Source organism: Falco cherrug, chromosome Z (assembly GCF_023634085.1).
Source record: "Falco cherrug isolate bFalChe1 chromosome Z, bFalChe1.pri, whole genome shotgun sequence".
In the NCBI taxonomy this organism is placed as follows: Eukaryota; Metazoa; Chordata; class Aves; order Falconiformes; family Falconidae; genus Falco; species Falco cherrug.
This window is the reverse complement of record NC_073720.1, coordinates 31,049,771-31,073,406: the sequence shown is the minus strand read 5'-3', so window position 1 is coordinate 31,073,406 and position 23,636 is coordinate 31,049,771. Positions and strand designations below refer to the sequence as shown.

Sequence of the window (23,636 nt, the reverse complement as noted above, 5' to 3'; positions counted from 1 at the left end):
CGGTATTAAAAAAACCCAAAAAAGCCGCGGCCACACCCAGCGCGGTCCGCCTTTGCGGGCGACGCGCGCTGCCCACCCCTCTCGGGCCAGCACGAGGCGCGGGCGGGCGGGCGGCGACGAGACCCCGCCCCGTGACAGGCCTGGCCCCGCCCCCACCCCGCGCGCCGAGCCCGGCGGCGCAGAGGGGCGGGCGCTTTTTGACCCTCGTCGGTGCCCGTATCGCGCGTCTGCGCGGCGGAGCCGGCGCCGGCAGCGAGGCGAGGCGAGGCGAGGGGCCCATGGAGCGGAGCGCGGCGGCGACGGTGTGGCGGCTCCGCGCCACCGGCGGCCACCGCGACCGCCGCCACCCGCCGCCGCGGGAGGACGGCGACGACTACGTGGGCAGGAAGAAGCGGGCCGGGCCACCGCCGCGGCCGCTGCCCGAGGGACGGGGGGCGCCGCTGGTGCTGCTGTTCCTGCTGGGGCTGCGGGCGCTGGCGCACGTCTCGCACCGGCAGCTGCTGAGCCAGCCGCCCGCCGCTGGGCCCCGCGACTTCAGCGCCCTCCGCGCCAGGTACGGCGAGCGGGCGGGGCCGCGGAGCCTTCCCGTGTCAGGCCGGCCGCGGGGCAGAGTCCGCCCGGCATCACCCCGCGGGCGGCGGTGGCTGCCGCTGCCCTGTGCTTGGCGCGGGGGCCCCGCTCGGGGCGACCCCCGCTCGGCAGACGCCCGGGCAGCCCCGGCTGGCGGCCGTCGGGGCCCTCTGCCGTCGGGCGGTCGCTGGGTCGCGGTCGCTGGCGGAGCGCGAGTCGCGCCGTGCCCCGGCAGGAGCTCGGGGCTCGCTCGGGCTCCCAGAAATGGGGTGACGGTGCGTAAGGGCCCCCGCGCTCCTGCCGGCCGCCCCGTAAAGGTGCTGCTTTGGGCTGGTCAAACAGCGCATCCTCCGTAGTAATTCTCGTAGTCTTACAAAGGTCTTAGCGCCTGGAAAAGGGTTTTCTTTGCAGATTTTCAGCGGTGTAGATCTTATTGACGGTGCGCTCGTTCAGGGAGGAGCACGTATGCTTATGCAGAACGTTGCTGAAGAGGAAATGTTCAGCTTCTCCATTCAGCCTTTTGTTTATTTTTTGGGATGGTGTGCTCGAACCAGAAAACCAGTGGTTTGGTTTAATGTTGTGATGGATAGCCTGAGGAGCACGGAGTGAGGATCAGTACTGTATGCCCATTACCATGGTGGTCCTTGCCATCTTGACTGCAGTTACTGTCTAATTGGCTTTAGTCTCTTCCACTTACTACGAGTTTTGAAATAGAACAATGTACAACAGTATTATAGTTGTAGTTAAGTTGCATACTAAATGTTGAATGTGTTGATGCTGAATGTGTAATTTATCTCTTACAGGGGATATCTTGACAACATAACAGCAATTGGGCCCAGAACAGTTGGAAGTCCAGAAAATGAAGTTCTTACAGTTAACTACCTCTTAGAACAAATTAGGGCCATAGAAAGAGAAAGCACAGATGCTCACAAGATATCTGTAGACATACAGAGGCCTACAGGCTCTTTCAGCATTGACTTTTTAGGAGGCTTTACTAGTTACTATGCAAACATAACCAATGTTGTAGTGAAGCTGGAACCCCGAAACGGAGCCGAGCATGCAGTGTTATCCAATTGTCACTTTGATTCCGTACCAAATACCCCGGGTAGGTCCACATGTTCGTTCTGCGTTTCTGTGTATTAGGTGAGCCACAGAACTTGGCTTGCTGTCTTGTTATACCAAATAGCCTTATACCCACATGCTAGAATACTGCATGTGCCAGCTAATCTGCTTGATTTCAGTAAGATCCAGTATTTAGAGTGACAAGTTGCTCCTCCAAAAGTCAGGATTTCACCCTCACTTTCTGGTAGGCAGCAAATTACGGATACTACATTTAGAATTCTAGAAAGCTTGGTTATGTCTTCCTTTCTTATAATTCACTGCTTACGCACGTAGTTCATGTGCTGCTTCCACGTGTCATTCAGGTCTTTCCATACTTTTGTACTGATTTAATTCTGGTTTTCCTTTCACAAGATGCTTTGTGCCAGAAACTGTTCCCACCCTCACTAACTAGCCTGTGTTTTTCTTCTGGTGTCCTGCTTTATGTTTCTAGTGTGAAATCCTTAAGCTATGCCAAATCTTTGTTTTCTTTCTGCATTCAGAGCTCTCTTAAGAAACTCTTCCGATCAAAGATTAAGGGGTACTGTTGCCTTAAGGGGTACTGTTGCCTTGGTAGCATGTACATTCTCTCACTGCTACTTTCACTGTCACTGTTGCGTATTCTTTTACTCTTGTCCCTCTCCATTTTTATAAGTCTGATCATGTTAAATAATAATTGCAGCAGTGGTGTAAACAGCTGTGTAAATACATGGTTTTAACAGTGCAGGGAAGGTAGGGAACTGAAAACCACATGAAAACATTTGTTACAACACTCAGCCACAGGTGTGTGCCTGTTACTGCTGTTGAAAAATAACTACAGGTTTCACTCACCAACAGCACAGCTTTTACCGAATTTTCTTCATTTACACCCCACACGGTATTTTATTTCTGAAGGTAAACATTCTGTTCTTTAGCACATGCAAATAGTCTTTTATTATTGAGAAAACAGTTGAGTATTAGCTAGAGAAACAAAGCACTTGCGGTACTCCTTGTGCCTTTTTTCTGGGAACAAATAGGATGCAGAATTTCTCAATCATATGTATGCAAGATTGAGTTTCCAAATTAAGCTTAATAACTGCATGATTATTACACATGATCTGTTATTTAGGAAGTGCAGAGATGCTAATTACTGTATATATAGTCTAAATATGGCTGCCTAGACTCAGAAAGAATAGTTCGCAAGCATAATACAATCATTATTGAGAACTGTCTTTAGATTGATGCCTGTGTAAATTGTGGGTCCGTTACATCTGCAACGATTACTTTCTTTACACTCATTCAGACAGCAAAATACTTCACCCGCCTTGCACAGTGGTGCCAGGAATATTAGTGATTTGTATAGAATTATACAGAAATCTATGGAGGAGCTAGAAATCAGCCTGTATGCTTGCCTGTAATCACAAAGCAGCCTAGCCCTTTACCACAACAGTCAGGAACTGCTGTCTTTCATTGTCTTAGTGTGAAACTTACACATCAGCTAAAGAAGAACCTTTTGTTTTCTGTTCTCTTGTATTTCTGTAAGGTACTTGCTTACAGCTTTTTTTCATTCCAAAAATTGTTATTTAACTGGAATCGGCAGGACTCAGTGCTCAATAAGTAATGTATTTGAAAGTCAGATGATAAAACATGACCTGCTATTGATGCTTACGTATACAAAATCAGTAAAGCAAAACTCACTGAGCCATTAGAACATCAATGCTTAGTTAGAAAGCTCGAGTTCCTTGTGAAGAAAGAACATAAACTACATTCCTAAAACATGTCTCTTGTTCTAATGGTACTAATTTCCAGTTTGTATGGCCTATTTGATTCTTCTCCAATAAACTTGAAGCAGAAACATCCTTGAAATTACCATTGCAGATGTAAGGGAATGACATCATCAGCTACGTTACTGATACTTGCCATAAAATCTGTTTTAACCTCCTGTCAGTTTTGCTGTATATGAAGTGTTTGAGGATGGTACTTTCACTGTGAGCTTCTGTCATTAGTATATGGTTTCACGGCTGCTTTAGTCAGATGTAAATCTGTCTGTCTGTTGAAATGAATAACTTTCAATTTCTTAGCTTTACAGCAAGGCAGATAAGTGATTAATCTCATTGAAAATTATGATCACTTCTCTGCCGAGTTTTCAACACAGCATAAGTTAGATAAAAGAACTCGTGTGGCTAAGAGTAAACTACTGGTAAATTCAGATAGCAATATAATCAGGGCTTTAAATTGGGTATTTGGGGGGGGCTTTTGGAAAGCTTTTGGCAGAACAAGGCATTCATTTGTGAGAAACAGGTTAGAGAACAGTGGATTGGAAACATTTTGGTTTTATTTATTTATTCTAAAATACTTCCATACAATAAACTAAGGCTGAAATTTAGACTGAGACGTGTTTGGATCAGGAACATGCCCTTTTCATGAAAGGGGCAGATATATCTAAATTTTGCCAAGTAACAAGCTTTGGAAGAGCTGCTTTGGTTTTTTCTCTTTTATTTTTGAATGTGTAAATTAAACAGTTTAGCAGCTAATGAGTCTGCCCTAACAGCATGTTGACGCCTGACCACACTGACATGTGTGTGCATGTCAGTGCATGTGGGCATCATATGTGCAATGCAGGCTTGAAAGAATGAGTTAAATCTCCGTTTGCTCCTGTTTTATAGATGAGAGTGGGGTAGGGACATGCTATGGCTGGCACCAAAGTGAGAGAAATGAGGCAATGGTAGACCTTGGCTAAAAGATAGGCACTTAATCAAGCTAAAAAAATGGCAAGGTGTGGGAGGGGGTGTGAGGAACTCGGAGCACGGGCAGAATAGTGTTGGATGAGGAACTCAAAGAGAACAGGCTACTGAGCTCTCGGCAACTGAGGTTTTCTGCACAGAAAGAAGGGTGATGGAAAGCATCTTGTCATGAAAATATGTATTATAATGTGTACTGTCATTTAAAAAATGTTTTCAAGGTGTGAATTCTGGTGTTTCCTTTGCTTTATTTTGCAATCTTGGCTTTATGTTACTTTGAAATTTTGTCCTCTTAACTGAATATGTTACAAGTGTAGGATGCTTTAGGATGACTTGTGTGAGAATGTTTATTTTTAAAAATTTGAGTATGCCAGAAGTAAAAATTATGTCCTTGTTTATTTGTATTGTTATTAGAAAAATAGATAATGATTACTTTACTTGCTTAGTAACCTGGTTAGTGTACTTTTCTTGAACAGCAGTATTGGATCTGGTATCTATTATTTCACTTGCTCAGCTTTGGAACATTATTTTTCTTTCTGCTGTTGCTTTTAACTAGTGTAGACGCAGGGTACAAGCAGTAGTAAAAAATACACTACAGCTTGACGTAATTGTACCTCGGTTAGATTAGGTGACTGAGATAGCATAAAGCTTTTTACTTTTCTGGTCTTTATTGCAATTCTGCATGTTTGTTGTAAGCCGTGCCATTCTGCTGATTATTTTAAGGTGCCAGTGATGATGCTGTTAGCTGCGCAGTGATGCTTGAAATACTTAACACGCTTTCAAAATCATCAGAGTCCCTGCAGCATGCTGTCATATTCTTATTTAATGGTGCAGAAGAAAACATTTTGCAGGTAAGAATATGCCAGAATTATAAAATACCCATCAAAGCTGTGTATCAAAACTGACAGAGGAGTAACTCTAGATATTACTCTAGTATTTAATCTGTTGAAATACTAGTTAAATGCCAGTCTTTAACATTCTGAGGAAAATGTATTTGATTTCAAAGGGAAAAATATACATAGATTAAGAATGTTGTTCATATTAGTTTAATTAGAAGACTTGGGTTTTCTGCATCTGTTAGTGTTGTAAGTGATCTGGCTGCCTTGTCCAGTCTTCATTTACGGTCATACATGGTGGAAAATAACGTTTAGGCTGGTCTGGAAGATATTTGACCTATTTTTTTTTGTTTGTTTTTGTTTTCCCCTCAAGGCTAGTCATGGCTTCATTACACAACATGAGTGGGCCAAGTCAATTAGAGCTTTTATTAACCTGGAGGCAGCAGGTGTAGGAGGAAAAGAACTTGTTTTTCAAACAGGTATGAGCTTGCATTGTGTCCAGTTTCTATACTATGATAATTTGATAATAAACAATGTAGACTTGCAGGAATGTTGAAAGTGATACATAAGCAAAAGACAGGAGAACCTCTGTGCCTTTTTCCCAACTCTGTGCATAAAAGTTCCCCTCCATCTTTAGATACACGTAGGCTAAAGCACTGCCACAGAAGTTGCCTCATAGGGGGAAGCCTATGTAGAACAGAATTACAGATGTTGTATTTACCTTTTACATCAAGGTAATAAGGAGGAAACCAGATTTGGGTCTCTTTTATGTCTTGCATACCAATACTGTCATGTGCTTTATTTAATTTTCACAGCAGTTCTTGCAAAATGTCTGCAGGGAGATGTTGGCATTAAAACTCCAGCTGCTGCTCAGGAAGCAGGAAAACTTGTGTGTTTTGTAGGATACAGTTATAGTTCTGCTCCATTCTAGCTGACTGCGGACTTCCTTCTGCTGGAAGTGCTTAATTGAATGCTTTAATGGAGAGACTTTTTTTTGTAAACAGCAGTTTGGAGGTATGATACGTAGATGATAAATTGGAAACTTTACTAAAGGTTGTGACTTCTTCATTAGTGCTGGATCTTGTTTTGGGAAATGACTTACCTACTCTTCGCTGAACACTCAACACATCAGTGTTTTTTTCCCCCCCCCCAAGTGCAGCTAATTCTTTCTCTCAAGTATGAGTCATGCAGCCAACACAGATGCACTTAGAATATACCCTGTGGGGCAACAGCATTAAAACTCTATTGAGTTCCTTTGCATTATTTGTTACCGTAAAGATACATGTCTTAACTGAAGTTCAAAAAGTAATTGTGAACTTTCTGCTCATCTTTATTAGGACCTGAGAATCCTTGGCTGGTACAAGCATATGTAGTTGCAGCCAAACATCCCTTTGCCTCTGTGGTGGCACAGGAAATATTTCAGAGCGGTATTATTCCGGCAGACACAGACTTCCGTATCTACAGGGACTTTGGCAATGTTCCAGGTATATTATCAGAAGACATGTCAATGTGCATCATGCAACCATTTATTTTAAGTTTATAACGAGGAGACTATTTTGCGGTTCAGTATGTGAAGGTACTCATGTTTTATTTGTCTTTCAGTTTGAGAGCAGATTTGCCCGCTTTTTTTTCTAAGGCAAGAACCTTTAGACTTGGCTTGTCCTGTAGGTTGTTATAGATGTTTTTTGGAGACTGCTGTTTTCCAGGAGGAAAAAACATGGTGGAAAAGTTTCCTGCAAGCCATGAAAACACTCAAGGAATTAACAGTACAATATTAAATACTCTGGTTTGAAACATTTTGGTAATGTTGCTAATAAATTGCAGGAATTAAATGTCTGTACCTAATAGATAAACCAAAATAATCCTTTTTAAAGATAGTGACTTAGTAATCAATGCGTTTTCATTACCTTTTATTTTTTCTTTCATCACAATCAAGCACAGGACAGCAGGTTTTGGTTTTGCTAATCTGTTTATAATTCTGCGGAGAATGACCAGTGGGATAAAACCATGGAACACACAATGAAAACACAATTCAAAGAAATGTAAACTTCTGTAAAATCCTTGCTGTCTGGCACAGGTTGTCACTGGACTCACTTTCAAGAGAAGTGATATTTCTGAATTGATTCTTAGAACAGAACTGTTCCAAAGTAAGCTTCTAGCATGAAAAATAAAGTAGCTGATGTAAAATGTGTTCATTATTTGTTGAGAATCTCACCTGGATCATAAATGGTAAATGAATTCTCACAGACCTCAGTTTTTGCTAAGCAAACAGAAATAGAATAGTTGAGCTAAAGAACTTGTCTGTTCCTCTTTGTTTGCTGGTAGAATTTAGGCCTGATTTGTAAAATGCCTGGAAACTTGTGAGGATTCAGATTGCAGACAGCAGCATTTTGGATATGCGGCTGAGGGGCCTGTGTTTAGGATACAATGGATGTATAATTAATCTTGCAGAAAACTTCATTTTCTATAATGCTTTGTTTATTTTTTACAAATTATTTGGACTTTTAAGAGTTTTTGGACTGGCTGTTTGAAAAGCTGTTTACAAATTAGAAGTAAAGAGAACACACCAGGTATTTTAAGAGGGTGTTTCTATAGTTCCACAGTGCTGCTTTTCATCATGGATCTCTATTGATGTTTTACTAGTAAATGTTTAGAAAGCACCTTGTTCATCTTTTCTGAAGCTGGGTTGATTAGGAATTTTCATGTTGCTCCAGTAGAGATCAGTTTGTGTACAGATGTCAAGCAAATCGATAGGATGGATTGGATGGAAATGGAAAGGATAGATATTTTAAAAATGTTAAAAGTGTCCTTTCTTTAAATACACGTGCAATCTCGGTCTTCCTTCTACAAGGCAGGCTATTATCATAATCTTTAAAAACAGTGAGTACACTACAAAGTAGAGCAATGTTTTGCGTGAAAACTTTCACGTTTGTTTTGAGGCTTTACATTTACGTAATTTCAAATATGTTTTTTCTTTCTATGTAGGAATAGATTTGGCTTTTATTGAAAATGGCTACATTTATCACACAGAATATGACACATCAGACAGAATTGTAACCGATTCCATTCAGAGGGCAGGTTTGTATTTCAAGAATATGGTAATTTACTAGAGAGTTGTGTTGTAGCTGCTTTTTCATTCTGCTGTAAGACTACTATCACAATAAATTAATAAATTTTATTATGTGTTTTAAAGAACAAAGCATGAACTGAATGCATGTCTTTAAAATATGAAGGAAATATGTTTGGTCAACTTGGGAGGATAAACTTCATTAGCATCCAATGAAGTTGATTTGAAGGTAATGGTGGAATCTAGTTAAGGTTATAATCTAGCCACTGATACCTCATTGTTCAGTGTTCTGCATTCCTTTTCTCTCAGTAAGTCCCCTTATTCATTAATGTTCATGGGAAGCTTATGGTTAAGTTGGTAGCAGAGAGACTGATCTGCGAGCAGAGGTTTTTCTTTAGAATGAATCTGTCAAACTTACAAACATAGCACACAGACTACAGATAAACAGGATTTATTTTCTACTGGCAGGTTGTGCTCAAAGCAGAGTATTTGACAGACTGCAGTAAAGAAAATTGGATTAAGGCTTCTAGTTTCCCAGGAAAACCTAACATAATCCTAAATGCCTCCAGGATTTTGACCATTTTCCTCTTCAAGCTTATACAGAAGCCAGCTTAGATGACCACCATGAATAAGAGTTTTAAACACTTTTTGTGCCAATGCAGTGGCAAGATGGAAAATAACACTTCCAAATTCCTGTCGGAAAGATGGTTTTACTGGTCATGGTGGTTATGTGGAACATCTTTTGCTATAACATATAACAGCTGGGGAAAAAAAGAGACAAACTTTTCAGCCAATTAGCACTTTTACAGGTAAAGTAAAAGCAAAATGAAATTGAGAACAGTTGTTCTCATTTGATTACATGTGTTTTGGCTGTACTGTGGGAAAGGAAATGGTTGGTACCCCTAGGCTACAAAGGAAAATAGCCTTCTTGTCTCCTACCTTACAGTCATCTAGGGAAAGAAAGGCAGGTAGTTAACAGTCATTGAAACATAGAGGGGTTGCTAGTGGCAAGGAGAAGAGGAGGAAGATTAGGAAATTATAAACTCCTTTATGGGTAAGCCTTGAAGTCCAGTGCTTCAGTGTCAGACATGAAGGGCTTATGGGCTGAAAGCATGGCTACTGCCTTCATTGAACAGTATTTAAATACATGAAGCTTATCAAGTATACTTATTTTAGTGACAGCTGTATAGAAAATACTATGCTGTGTGTACCATCCTATAGCTATTTGGAATAATCAGTTGTATATTCATGTCTTTGAGGATATTTCAATACAGTTTTATTTTTAAGAATGTTTATATTTAAAAAAATGCTGTGTACTAATTCGTGAACCCTGATACAGTTATGTTCTTTATCTGCTTTTTCAATAGGTGACAATATTCTAGCTGTCCTAAAATACCTAGCAACATCAGACAGGTTGGCGAAATCTTTTGACTATCGACATGGGAATGTTGTGTTCTTTGATGTACTTGGTTTATTTGTCCTGGCTTATCCTGCTCGTGTTGGCACCATCATGAACAATGTTACAGCAGCAATTGCTTTTCTTTATTTAAGCAAAAAAGTATTACAACCCAAAACCAGAGGTAAGTCTAGGTCTTAAAATATATATATATATACATAAAAAAAATTATATCACCTTACTCTTTAGTGAATAGCAATCAGTAGATGAAGGAAGTGTTCAGGCAATTAAGGCCTCTGTTAAGATAAACCTCAGAAATAAAATTTAGTTGTGCAGCATGCCCTAGGAGTTGCTTTGTGTTTAAATCTCTCAACTGTGATTAATTATGATGAAGAAGGGCTATGATAGGCCTAGATGTCTAGCATTTGTGAATCATGATAGTGTCTCTTATCCTTTCATGAAGATTAGAATTAAATCTTTTAAAGGTCTGAAAATGAAAAAAAAATTGCGTAGTATCTGTATAAACTTTGTTCTGTTAACACTGGTCAGGCTTTGGAATCATGTTTCTTTAGCACCTGTTCATAGGCAAGAGCAAATAAGAAAACAACAGATGGGGAAACAAAGCTTAATAAAGGGTGTAAAACAACTTAAATTTTCTAGTTAGACCTTTCCATGTATGTGTAAGAACATGCCTGTTTTAAAAAAAAAAAAAACAAAACATGGTCCCTGAACCCCCAGAATCCAGCAATCATTTCTGGAGTAAAAGAAAATTTAGGAAAAACAACTCCTTTTTCTTTTCTTTTTTTTTTTTTTTTTTTAGACTTTATAGGTGATAGAGGGGCTCTGCTGGTTCCCTAGGGAAATTTTTACTATTAGGATCATGGTAATCTACAAAATATGCTAGTACTTTGGGAATAAATCTTGCAGTGGGGAAGACTGCAAAAAGATTTGCAAAGAAATAGGCTAAGTGATTTAGACCATGCTGTTAAGAAATCATAGAATCGTTTAGGTTGGAAAAGTCCCTTAAGATGACAGAATCCAACTGTTAACCTAGCACTGCCAAGTCCACCACTAAACCGTGTCCCTAAGAATCATGTCTACACATCTTTTAAATACCTCCAGGGACGGTGACTCAACCACCTCCCTGGGCAGCCTGTTCCAATGCTTGACAACCCTTTCGGTGAAGAAATTTTTCCTATACCCCATCTAAACCTCCCCTGGCGTAACTTGAGGCCATTTCCTCTTACCTTGTTACTTGGGAGAAGAGACCAAGTGCCCAGGGCACGCTTTCTTCTTTCCTTGTGCAGTTCTGTTTTGGTCATTAAAGCGATTGTACAGTCTTGATAGCCTGCAGTTCAATACATGACCATTGAATGAAACTTCTGTTTTTTTCTCCTTCATAGCTATTCCTAACCTGAAGAAATTCTTCACTGCATTCAGCTTAACACTGATAAGTTGGGTCTGCACACTGGTGACAGTCCTTACAGTGGCAGGATTTGTCTCTGTTATTGGACGGTCTCTTTCTTGGTATACCCATTTCTATGTTTCTGTGTTTCTGTATGGCACGGCAGCTGCAGCTAAGCTCATTCTTGTGCACACGCTAGCCAAGAAGTTCTTCTACAAGGTAAACTTGACTTTGTTGCTAATGTTGAAGGGCAATGTAGTGTTTGATCTGTGGGAGATAGGATTTTTGAGTTGATTAAAAAGACAAAATAAGTTTACTGTGTTGGACAGAAGTATTGAAATTGTCACTGTAAAAACTGCTTCATCTAAGCACAGGGTTTGCTCTACTAAATTCAGAGAGTTAAAAGCTTCGTGGTTTAAAGCTTCCTCCTTGCTTATGACCTTTAGGAGCTGCTTCAGAAAACAAGGCAAAAAGCCTAGTAGAATACAGTGTCCAATACTTCTCTTCCTGCCATCACTTCAGTAATAAGAGAGCAGAGCAACAGCTGGAGAACTTAGGGGTTTTGATATGTTTCAATGTTCTGTTGATACTTGCAGAATCTACATATATACTCAAATGTTCTTTAAATCTTGCCAGATTCTTGCCTCTGAATGTACTTGTATAACAGGTTCCCTAAATTTAATAACTTATTTTGGTATGGTGCCTCTTCTATATCTCTTAATATTTTTAATCTTTATTTGATCTAATTTGTCATTTACATTTTGTTATGTAACTTGGAATTCTAGTTCTCTCTGTTTTATTCTGTCCTATTATGCATGTTCTTTTGGTAATGTCATTTGTATTCACAACCTTTTAAGCAAATAATACAATTTTTTTCATATGGTTCATATGAAAGCTTTTTTCTTACATCTGTCAGATCCTATAATTCTGCCATGCCCTCTTCCAATATAGTAATCTGCTGTACAGCACTTTCTAAATGAAGCTGTTGTAAAAATTGGAGTTGCCACTTTCTCTCTGTGATTATTCTGATTGATAGTTGTTTTGATCACAACTGGAGATGGAACAGAGCTCTTGTTAGTCCCATGTTCTTTTCTGCAATAGGTAAAGGCTTGATGAGGATTTGGTGTGTTACCATTCCATTGCTGTCATTTGTCACAATTACTGTCTGTCTGCCTTTTTTTTTGCTTAAATTGTTTCTTACGGACTAACCAACATGATTTAACTTGCATTATTATGTCATAATTACAGTTTATAACAATCCCATATGTTTAGATGATAGTTTAATGGTTTTGTATTAAAAACAATTAAGGCCTTGAGGTATCTGACACTTCCAGGGCAGAAGTCTGCTACTAGGTTTAGGTTTTAGGTGCAGTAATATTTAGTCACTCAGCTTGCTGTTACTTACCTTCTCAGCCATTTGTACAAGCTTTTGGCAAGAGAATTTAGGGAATCTAAAGTTGTCAGCCAAATCCAGCTTCATCCAAGTATTTGAAGAAGTTTTAAAAATTTACTGAAATGTGATTGTATGGAAGGTTCCATTATCTGCAAGTGTTTTTTTTAATTGTTTAGGCAAGGGGAGTGTTAGATGTATTTGTTTACATATACCAGTTATGTGGTGGTGTCCATTTGTGGAAGAGATGAGCCATTCATAAAACAGATCTGATGTTATAATTTTCTACTTTTGTACTTTCACTAACTGTACAGCTATTCCAGGCTCTGGATCTACTTCTGTCCTGTTGGTTGTCTTTATCAGCAGATCAACCAACTTGATATCATGAGTCTCTTAATTGTCTTGCATGCTGTAGCTTGCAGTACACCATACAGTTTATGCTGCCTCAGTAGCTGCCTCTGTAACTAATGTTGTACTTAGCATTGCATAATAATTTTGGAAGCTAATCTCTTACTTCACAATCTCAGGCAGTGCCTCAGTGTTTTCTGTTAGTGGCACAAGAACTTGTGAATTACTAAGCTTTTTGTTTTGAAATAGGTTTTGTTTCTCCCCTCCCTCCTTTTCTTTTTGTTTCTTGTCAGCCCAAAACTGAACTAGGCACTTTCTGATAGCCGTTGTTCATGCAAGCAGTCCTTCTTGCTACTAGCAGGAGTCACGGTCAAGAATCTTGCACTACAAACACTGCAGCATTGCTCATACAATTTTTCAAAAAACTCACAAAACCAAGCCACATTTTTGATGGTTACACTTTCAAAAAAGAGGGAAGTTTATCTGGTATTATGTGACTCATGCATGTCTCTTCTTCAAAACAAGTAATATATTTAAAAAAGCAGACTTCTAAAGTGACAGCTATGGCATGACACATAAAGGCACCCATATAGTATTTGTACACTAGTAACAGTGCTTGTATAAGAGTATTAACAGCTGCTGTGCAAAACCAGGTTTAGAATCTCAAGGAGATACAGATAACTTGTTCATGCATAAGTGAAGCATATAAAAAAGCTATGTAGTGCAAATACGAATGCTTTTTATAGAAAGGCCCTTTTTGCCTGTGTACCTGAAACATCAGTCTTGCAACTTCTTAGTATTGTCATTTGTGCATTCCCATCCTTCCTCCGCCCCAGCCCATGTAATCTCTTTTTTTTAATCTGTCAGAGCAGATTTAAAAAATTTAAGAAAAAAAGGATACATCATGGGTAACTTAAGTGGTAAGAGAATGGTGAGATGCTGCTTGTCAAGATTTTGTCCAAGGAAAACGATTATACACAAGAAATAAGGATTTTTCTGTGTGTTCTCATGAGATGTGAGATGTGGAATATGCTCAGTAATGAGTGTATTTGCTTTTTTGTTACAGAATATGAATGAACAGTACCTGGGAGATACTTTTTTTGATGCCTCATTGATGATTTGGTCTATAGCATTGGCTGTGATTACTCAGATGGGCCTTTGTTCAGCATTCATTTGTACATTATGGGTAGCATTTCCTTTACTCACTAGGCTGATGATCCATAAAGAATTCAGCCAAAAAGGTAAGAGTTCTGAGGGGAGGAGGTTGTATTTTGAAACCTCTGCCCCAACTCTGTTATTTAAGCAAAAGAAATCCCAAACTGTGAACCTGAATAATCAAAGTAACCATGTGGCATTTCTGTAACAAGAAAGTGTTCTTGAACTACAGATGGTTTGAAAGTATGGAGAAGCTCTTAAAAAAAAAAATACTGAAATACTGTGTCTCAGTCTAAAAAGAACAATACTATGTAGGGTTATTAATAAGCAATTACATACTTGGATAAACAGTAAAGGTTGGTAAAAAATACTGTCATATTTAAACAGTGTTTGGGACAGAGCGCCTGTTTAATTTTTTTTTTAATACACTAATAATTTTGTGTTGTGTTTAAGGGTTATATTGGCATTGGCTATGTAAAATGAGATCCCTTTTCCGTGTCCATGTCAGGGATTAGGACCTGTATTGTGTATTTGGCCTTGCAGCAGTATATAGATACATATGTTAGTGAAGCTGTCCATGTCCTTTTAAGCTTTTACTTTTTTTGTCTTTTGGTTCTTTCTGTCCCCTGTAGGCACCACAATGAAGTTTGTCATGATGTATATGCTGGGAATGTTTGTTCCCTATCTGTATATGATGTATCTTAGTTGGACTGTATTTGAAATGTTTACACCTATTATGGGACGAAGTGGTTCAGAAATTCTACCAGATATGGTATTGGCAGGACTTATTGTGGTCATCACTATGATTTTGTCATCTTACTTTGTAAGTAGATTTGTAAATGTTGTTTGAAACTTTTAAACTTTCTGTAGAGTTCAGAATCAGTGTTTTTCTAAATTAATTCTTGAAGTTAATGATATTATTATAAATATTACAGGAAATTTCTAGGAAACATGTCAAAGTTTCCATGCTTTGTATTGTCAAAAAAAGTCATTGAAGCAGGGGTTACAAAACCATATCTGCTTTATGTTGAACTAGTAAAGATTGGTGTAAAATAAGCAGTTTAATGCTGGAATTTGGACAGGCTTTCACTTTAGGTGAAGTATAATATGTGGCTGAACAATACATACACTACATTTCAAAAATATTCTCAGGGCTTCTTTTTTTTTTCTGCTGCCCTTGCTACAAAGGTTCTAGGTTTTTGTTGGCAGACGTTTTTAAAAAATGGGAAATTTTTAAAAGCTCTGTAAGTGTACTTAATTCCTTTTGGTTTTAAATACTGAGATTGCAAAGAAGTGTCTTGTAAAAGGTAGTACTTACAATGGAATCTTTTAAGTGTACTTTTAGTTCCATAATTGGATCTTAGAGTTACACAAATAGTGTCTTATTTCTGAAGTGTTGCAGTTTTATAACTAGGCTGTCTTTTTATTCCCTAGATTAACTTCATTTACCTTGTCAAAAGTACAAAAACAACACTAATAACTCTAACTACTGTGTGTGTAGTCACTCTGATTCTCGTTTGTAGTGGAATCTTCTTCCCTTATAGTTCCGATGTGGCCAATCCAAAGCCTAAGCGAGTCTTTCTACAGGTAAGAAAAGCCTTGCATATCATATTGTGTCTGTTTGCAAGAGGGTGTGTTTTTTTCAAAGACCACTGCCCCCCAAAACGTAAGCTTCCCTTTCTTGGTTGCTTTAAAAGCTCTAATGATATTTCCTGGATTTGAAAGAATTGCTAGTGTTTCTCTTGTTCAACCTCTGTGTTCAGTTTATCTCTGTCAGAGGAGCAGGGTTTTTTAGGGGGTTTTAGGTCAGAGAGTTGAGTAAGCAATGGTAGTTCAAAAAGTGAACGTGATGGGAGATCAACAAATACAGGCACAGTCATGTTCTGAATGTAGGCGTTTTTATGATATGTTTCTCTTACCTGAGTAATTCTCTCTATATAATTCATAAATACCATAAATACTCAGATACATGTTCAATGCATACTCAAAATACAGTTGACCTTAAAGATTGACATGGGAGGGTATTTCAGAATCACTTCTGACTCTTGTGAACTGCTTAGGCTCCATCATCTTTCTGTGTATCTTTTTTTTTTCTTCCTTCTAGCACACGAGCAGACGATTTCATGGTCTAGATGGAAATATAGTTAAAAGTGACTCTGCTATATGGATTAATGGGTTTGATTATAATGGAATATTTCACATAACTCCCCATGTACCTGAAATCAATGACACCATCAGAACTCCATGCGAGGAGAAAGCTCCTTTCTGTGGCCTTCCCTGGATTCTGCCAGTGCATTTCATGTTCCGGTTAGTGTGAACACCGCTTCACTGGAGCACTTAACTGGCCAGAGTATATTGGTTATTTATGCAATCTGGCTTATGTAAGGGAAGAAAACACAAGGCTAATCTTGGTCTAAAGGTAAATAATCCTGCCACTTCAGAAGACACTTAAACTTCTGCGTAGGTGGAGTGTCTTCTGCCAGAATCTGTGCAAGAAATTGCTGGGTCTGTTGCAGGAGCTGTAGAAGCTGATGTGTGGAAAATTGATGTCAGCACCCCTGGAAAATAAGGTGAACGGGGGGCCTTCTAAAGGGAAGTTCAGAGGAGGAGTACGTATGTCTCTTCTTTTCCTTCCCCCTGCCTCACCGCAGCAGAGGAAGTCTAGAGTAGCTGGTCTCCACAGGAGAAAACTAGCTGTTGTGACTGTTTCTCATACCCGAGGAACTGTGTGAGCAGAAGTGTACCAGTTTGAAGATGCAGATACTCTTACTTATTTTATTGTTTTGTACATTAAAGCAGATGGAAGTAATGAGTGAACACACTGATGACTATTTTTCTATTAACGCACCCTTTAAATATTTGTCTGGCCATAAGCTGATAATTTTACCTGCCTTCTGCTAGAATCAGTAGCTCTTGAATATTTCGTTTAGTAACAGCACAGTCAGGTGTGCTGTCCAAAAACTTCTGGGATTCTCATATTTAGTACCCCTGAGTGTTGCACTGACAAGTAGTTAATGTTTGTTTGTTTTTGTTACAGGAAAAACTGGTATCTTCCTGCTCCAGAAATTTTCCCAAGAAGCCCCATTCAGTTTAAAGTTCTGTCCAAGGAGCTGATGCCCTGGAATTCTGTGAGGTTAAGCTTTGAAGTATCTGGTGAGTGACTGAAGCTTCTGGTTTGTGATTTGTGTTTATTTTTATATCCATAATAAGGCAGATTTTTACTATAGTACTGCAGGTTCTAGTGCCATTCCCAATATGGTGAGCTTTGTGGGATTAGCATGAATTAATTCAGTTTCATAACTCTAGAGTCTGTGGGTGTTGTATTGCAGTTGTTATTTGGGGGACTGATAACCTTGTCTATTTTGAGTAAGCCTTGATCTTTTTATAGCAAGTCCTTCCGTGAAGTCCAATTTATAGCTCTGTCCTTCTCCTACGTAATCTCATTTATTTCACCACTTAGAAATAATTGCAGTTTCTGCTATACGGAAGACAGTTGCATCGTGTTTTGGAAGACACAAATAGTAATACACAGGTAACATGCTACAATATAGGAAAACAGATGGCTATTCCGTACGTCCACTTGCTGGTACATATAGATATATATCCCTGTCTCTGCAGGTCCAAGTCACATGTCGTTGTATGTTCGGCCACATGAAGGGTCGTCTCTGTCTGCCTGGTCTCTTGGGAATGGTACACCGGTTGCTAGCATAGGGGGAGACTACTTTGTGTTTTACTCTCATGGGCTGCAGGCTATGCCCTGGCACTTCTGGGTAGAACTGACGGTGAGTATGCTGCTGGAAACCTGATGATCCTGTGGTCTGCCCTGTTGTCCCCATTGCTGCATTCTTATGTCAAAAATGTCATAACAACTTCCTTAAGCTTTGCTTTTGTTGATAGATCCTAATTGTAGCTTCCCTCTTTTAATTTGTCCTTCAACTTTATATATCAGCTCAAATATGGTTTTGATGCTTAGTTCACTAACTTGCTAAACAGCCAAAAGGAGAATTTTTTTACTTCTCTCCATGGTCTTAGTTGTATGTTTGGATCTCATAGTTCTTGAAGTTTTATCTTCATTAACTGTTATTTCAGACTTCTTTTTCCCGTCGCGAGTAGTTTTCTTTTCATGTGTCTTGTTTGCTTGGTGTTGGGAAATTACAGGGAGTGCAAGGTGGGAAACTTACCTATCTTGAAGCTGAAGAGAGCTGTAAAAGCTTTGTTTACTAAATTTTCTTTTACATTATTTTCAGTTGAAAGCAAGGCTTCCAGTATTGCTGTTCCAGTGGGATTTATGATCTGCCACCCCGCACCCCCCACCCCTGCCAACGCACTTGCCAGTGAAAAACTTTTTGCAGAGCTGCATATTTTTGAAAGAGTTTTAACAGTGTCTTTTTCTTTGAGTAAATAGTACAAGAACCTTTGAAAGTTTGGAAAGTCCCTTGTTCCTCCTGGATCATGCAGTCTAAACACTTAACCAAATAATCTTCTGAGGGTACTTGATAAAGGCAGACAGGAATCTGCAGTGTGATAAGCTTTGCAAGACTGATAGTGGCAGAGCTAGGGAGAAAAGGCTTTTCATGCTAAGGAATCACAACAGAAGGATCAGTATAAATACTCTGTTGGAGTCTGTCTTGATTTGTCAGCAAAACTGCCAGATACAAACATTGAAGTTAGAGCGTGTGCAAGCTATGTAACATGTCAGAGGCACTGTGATTTAAATACCTGGTTGCAAGTTCAATGAAAATCTGACTTGTCATGTAATGAAATTGGTACATTTCAAGAGGGAAAGTGTTTTAACATGTAGGACGAAGACCTGCAGGATGAAGTTTATTGCATAGGATCATAGAGTAGTTTAGGTTGGAGGGGACTTGGAAAGGTCATCTAGTCCAACTCCCCTGCAATAAGCAGGGGCATCTTTAGATCAGGTTGCTCAGAACCTAATCTAATGAATTCTATCTAATAACCCTCATATACAAGGAAAGTAGTGTACCCATACTGTCTCCAGCAATGGTCGTCCAGGCCTTTATTCCTGACCATCTCCACCTGTCCCCATATAAGAGGTCAGGGGTTTTCCAGGGACATACCCTCAGAAAGTCCCTGTACTTTCATTAGTGCTGGCATGGTCATGATGTCCATTTCAGAGGCGGGGGGTGTCTTGATATCTTGCCTCGCCTGGGACCTTTTCCATAGCCTCTTGATGTACAGGCAAGAGCAAACTGATACATACCAAGTCTGTGGAAAAGTACATCTGGACTGATCTCATATTTAAAAGCCATAAACACTCCTAAAGACTCTGTTGCCCTTTTCTCACTTTCAGGCCCCAGGAAAGCGTTCTGATGGAATAGTGTCTCTTGCCGTAGCAGCACATTACTTTTTTGGGGAAGATCAAAAGTCACCTCAACTCTATGCCTTACTGGAGAGGTTTCCAAACTGGACGTTTTCTTCTGGTTGGTCCTGCACCTATGACCTTTTTGTCTTTTAATGTTGACAGTAATGCAGCACTAATAGGGTAATCTCTGTGACAGAGAATGCTGGTGTGGCAAACACTTCCTAACAAGATGCTGGAGACTTTCACAAGAATTTAAAGTACTTTGGCACAAATGGTATTTCTTTAGCAGTTTGATTATTTAAGGACTACTGCTGTTTTGGGGATATAGTGACACTTCATGTCAACATGAATACAGTTCACCTTGGTTCTTCCACTGGAGTGCTAGTTTGACTAGTGGGTTTCTTAAAATGAAAACTTCATTTGAGCAGGTAAGGTTAGCATAATGTAATGACAACTGTACTGAAAGGGTCTCATGAAGTTGTTTTGATGTTATGTAAAATATAACCATACTTTTCATGCATGGGAACTATCACCTATGAAATCTACCCATCCCATTAAAGTAAGACCTTCAGCTAAAAGATGCTTGTTTACATGATAGGGTGGCAGAGGTGGCAAAGTCCTAAACATTACTTTTGTCACAGAAACTTAGAATGGTTTGGGTTGGAAGGGACCTTAAAGACCATGTAGTTCCAACCCCCCAGCCATGGGCAGGGACACCTTCCACTAGACCAGGTTGCTCAAAGCCCCGTCCAGCCTGGCCTTGAGCGCTGCCAGGGATGGGGCATCCACAGCTCCTCTGGGCAACCTGTTCCACTGCCTCACCACACACAGAGTAAAGAATTTCTTCCTAGTATCTGATCTAGGTCAGCCGTCCTTTAATTTAAAGCCATTACCTCATGTCCTATTGCTACAGGCCCTACTAAAAAGTATGTCCCCATCTTTCTTGTAAGCCCCCTTTAGTTACTGCAAGGCCAGTGACTGGATGTCACTGGATGAAGTCCGTAAAAGCTACAATACGTATGTAGTTTGCATTCCCAGTCTTTGACAAATGCATAATGCAGAAAAATAGATACTATGACAGAATGTGGTAATTATTTATCTGAATTATCTTTTCCAAATAATATGTTTCTGCTAAAAACCTAAATCCTACCTTTTTCCCTGTCTCTTCAGTCTTACAACTTGAGTGGGCAGGTTTGACCTAACTATCTTTCTGTTCCTATTGGGATCTTTCAGTATAAGCATATAACCGTGTAACTTGGTCTCTTGTATGTAAGAGTGCTAAATCCCCACTCCTTTATGTGGATGTCTTATAATTAATCTACTCTAAATTTCAACTTATCTTCTAATTTATTAGAATTGGCTAATTTTGGTATCTCCTCTGGAGAGACTTGGTAATGTGACAGCATTGCACTTTGTTAATACACTGAACTTGTTTCTTAAAATACCATTTGCTTTCTGTAAGGAAAGATACCTAGAAGAGTCGTCTTTAAATGAGGTCTAATATCTCTGGATTGCTCTTGTTTTATTTCCACAGGATGGGTTTTATAAATGACTGTGAGTGATTTAGAATATCTTCCAGTTTTAATCTACAAGTTCGGAAGCCACTGACCGCTTTGTTTTTTTTTTTTTTATACTCTCACGTTTTTTTCAGTGCAGTGTTAGCAGTTAATGTTAGTTTCTGAAATGCAAAGAACTTTGTGTACCTGAAGAAACGTCTTCATGCTTTTTTCTGAACCATATATAAACATTCTGTGACATCAGTACCATGCTACAAATTGTGTAACTAGTATTTTGTTCATCTCATGTGTATTGCCAAAGCATGTAAAACAGATTTTGTGCGTGCATCATCATTTCAAGTAAAAACATGCTAGAACTGGAAGTCTGCAGGGCATGTGAAAGAACATTTTGTGATGCTTTGTGTGAGTTGTGATGCGTAGCAGCTCCCTGGTCAGGTACTTTTCCTTCAAATTGTTCTGTAGTGGCAAGAGCCAGTTTCATGTGTTGCAAGGTGCATTCCTCAAAATTACCAACTGTGACTCATGGACTTAAGAGGTTTGATTACTGTAATCATAATGAGCTGGCCATCAATTCTTAAAACCAGTGAGTCTTTTTACATTAACATGTGTGTAATCATCACTCAGTTGATTGTATCTGATTTGAAACTACAATCCCTATATTCTGCATTTATAATTTTTAAAAAGTGCTATTAATGATTTGAAAACCAGTTTTCGTTCATAAGACTTGTTTTGAATCTCAACAAATATTTTGTACTGCACTCGATGCACAGCTAGTTAACTAAAGCTGCACTGATATTTACTGACTTCCTGTTTTGATTTTTATTTTGTGTTTTGCTTCTGATTTAAAGCTTTGAAAAAGTGCTGTGTGGGAATTCCTACTGGGAACCAAAAATACAAAAATGTCTGTTAGCAGTTTCTGAAATGTCAGTGAAGCAATAATTGTGCTAACTCAGGATTTAACCCTTATTAAATAAATTGAGGGATGTCTAGTTTGTTGTAAATACTTGTTTTTGTAAATAAAAGCAAAACTTAAATCAGTAAAATTAGATTTTCAGCATGATTAAAGGCATATTTGGAGTTCTTTCATTGCACTAATGTTCTATTTAAGCTTGGGGTAGAAATACTGCTAAGTGATGCTGCCATTAGACAACTAGAGCAGAGATACACATGGGCAAAGTATGTATAAATTAACTAAGCTGAGAAGTGTTAAATTGAGGGCCCTGCCTGGCTGCCTGGAGAAGAAGTGTTTCTTCTTGAAACAAGATGTGGTGTGGAAGAGTCACTGGCAGCAAAGCTGCTTTGCAAAACAGACAGGCAAGGGCAAACTTACTGTTGAGTGCAGGTCAAAAAACAGGATGGAAGATTCTGCTGTTTCAGTGTCCATCTGCTTCACCATTCAGTACAAACAGATTAGTCTTCTACTGTAGTTTATTATTTCTCATAAAAAGTAGTGTGTGTCTTACTCTTGAAATACACAAAAAGCAAGCAGCTGGTAATTTTAAGGATAGAAGGGCATGGGAGTAGAAAAAGTATTCTTAATGGGAGCAGTAAGCATTGGAATTCTTCAGTGTTCATCTGAAACGGTTCACATGCACAGCCTTTTCTAAATTGCTTTACTCTTCCTTAATGCTTGAGCTCTTCCCTGACTTTCGATGGCTTTGAGAATCTGTTATGCTCTTTGTTAACATACAAGTACTGCTACTATGTATAGGTAAAAGAGCTTCAGAGATCAGCATTTTATCAATTTAAGCATGTGGTTGCAAAGGAGGCCTGTACATGTCGTGTACGTGATCAATAGAAAACAAGTTGTGTCTTGCACTCAAAGCGGTATGGGAAGGCTCCTCCCTTTTCTGTGTTTAAGCACTTGGGAGTACGGCCACTCGCCATAAGATGGCATTCATTCCGCGGCCCCGTTGAGTATCTCAACAGCCTTCTGCTCTAGGATAGGAGACTAAGATGAGACAGTAAGTTGGGGCTGTGGAAATTTTTTTTTTCTTGGAGGCTCTCCTTCAGCTAAAGTGAGCTTACCGCCCTCAGCAAGTTACCCATCATCTCTTGTAATATCATGGTAGCTGTAGACAACTTCTTCCCTTTATAATGAAAAGGGGCCTGTTCTGTACAGGTTCTGGCTAGATGATGCATTCATTTGTTTAAGTAGTAGTGGATCTCAGCCTGTAGCTTGCAGATACTTCCGCTCTAAAACCATCTAAATTAGTTGCCTTGGACTAAAACATACTAGTGAAAAACTAGCTTGCTTTGGTTGACAAAAGTGATGGTGAAAATCATCGTCAGAAACGTGACTTGACTCAAGCAGTTTTACAAGTATACCCTGAATGAGAGAATTTTTTTTTAAGGGGTAGCACGGAACCCAGCATTGTTGCTGTTTCTCAAAGGCCATTAATTTTACACAGGTTGAGAATCAGATCAAGAAAGCTTGATGATATGCAAATGCTGGTGAAAGAGGAAGTCAGGCCTCTTTCTGTGCTGCTAAATGCTTAAGTAGGGCAGAGGGGCAAGAACCAGGACAGCCAGTTTTATGTAAGCTGGATAAGCAAAACGAGAGGAGAGACAGTGAGCTGGAATTCCATAGAAGATGCTGACCCTCTAAATGGCCCATTTCTGCTATGATTAGATTGAAATAATAGCGCATGATGAATAAACCTTCTGTGATGGGTTAACCTTGGCTGGCTGTCAGTTGCCCACCAAACTGCGCCATTCATGCCCTCTCCTCACCAGGGCTGGAGGAGAAAATAAGACGAAAAAGCTTCTGAGTTGAGACAGTTAGCGTAACAGGCACAACAAACTGGC

The 23,636-nt window shown here is 39.5% G+C and overlaps 1 protein-coding gene across 1 annotated transcript; it reads left to right on the top strand.

Moving 5' to 3' along the window:
* The first annotated feature begins 203 nt into the window (after positions 1-203).
* Positions 204-21,829, top strand: ERMP1 (endoplasmic reticulum metallopeptidase 1). The gene is made up of 15 exons (XM_055699229.1): positions 204-553; positions 1,374-1,675; positions 5,112-5,239; positions 5,598-5,703; positions 6,562-6,708; positions 8,210-8,302; positions 9,659-9,871; positions 11,091-11,311; positions 13,897-14,071; positions 14,618-14,808; positions 15,420-15,572; positions 16,090-16,292; positions 17,023-17,138; positions 17,604-17,767; positions 19,300-21,829. Exons 1-15 carry the CDS (start codon positions 279-281, stop codon positions 19,462-19,464), a joined length of 2,652 nt encoding a protein of 883 aa, XP_055555204.1. The 5' UTR covers positions 204-278; the 3' UTR covers positions 19,465-21,829.
* The last annotated feature ends 1,807 nt before the right edge of the window (positions 21,830-23,636 follow it).

What these genes read in the sequence shown, in the direction of transcription:
- ERMP1 (XM_055699229.1), top strand. Translation starts at nt 279, where the DNA reads ATGGAGCGGAGCGCGGCGGCGACGGTGTGGCGGCTCCGCGCCACCGGC. An exon ending in ATTACAACCCAAAACCAGAG is followed by an intron (nt 9,872 to 11,090) that starts GTAAGTCTAGGT and finishes TCTCCTTCATAG; the next exon opens with CTATTCCTAACCTGAAGAAA. An exon ending in CCAGTGCATTTCATGTTCCG is followed by an intron (nt 16,293 to 17,022) that starts GTTAGTGTGAAC and finishes TTTTTGTTACAG; the next exon opens with GAAAAACTGGTATCTTCCTG.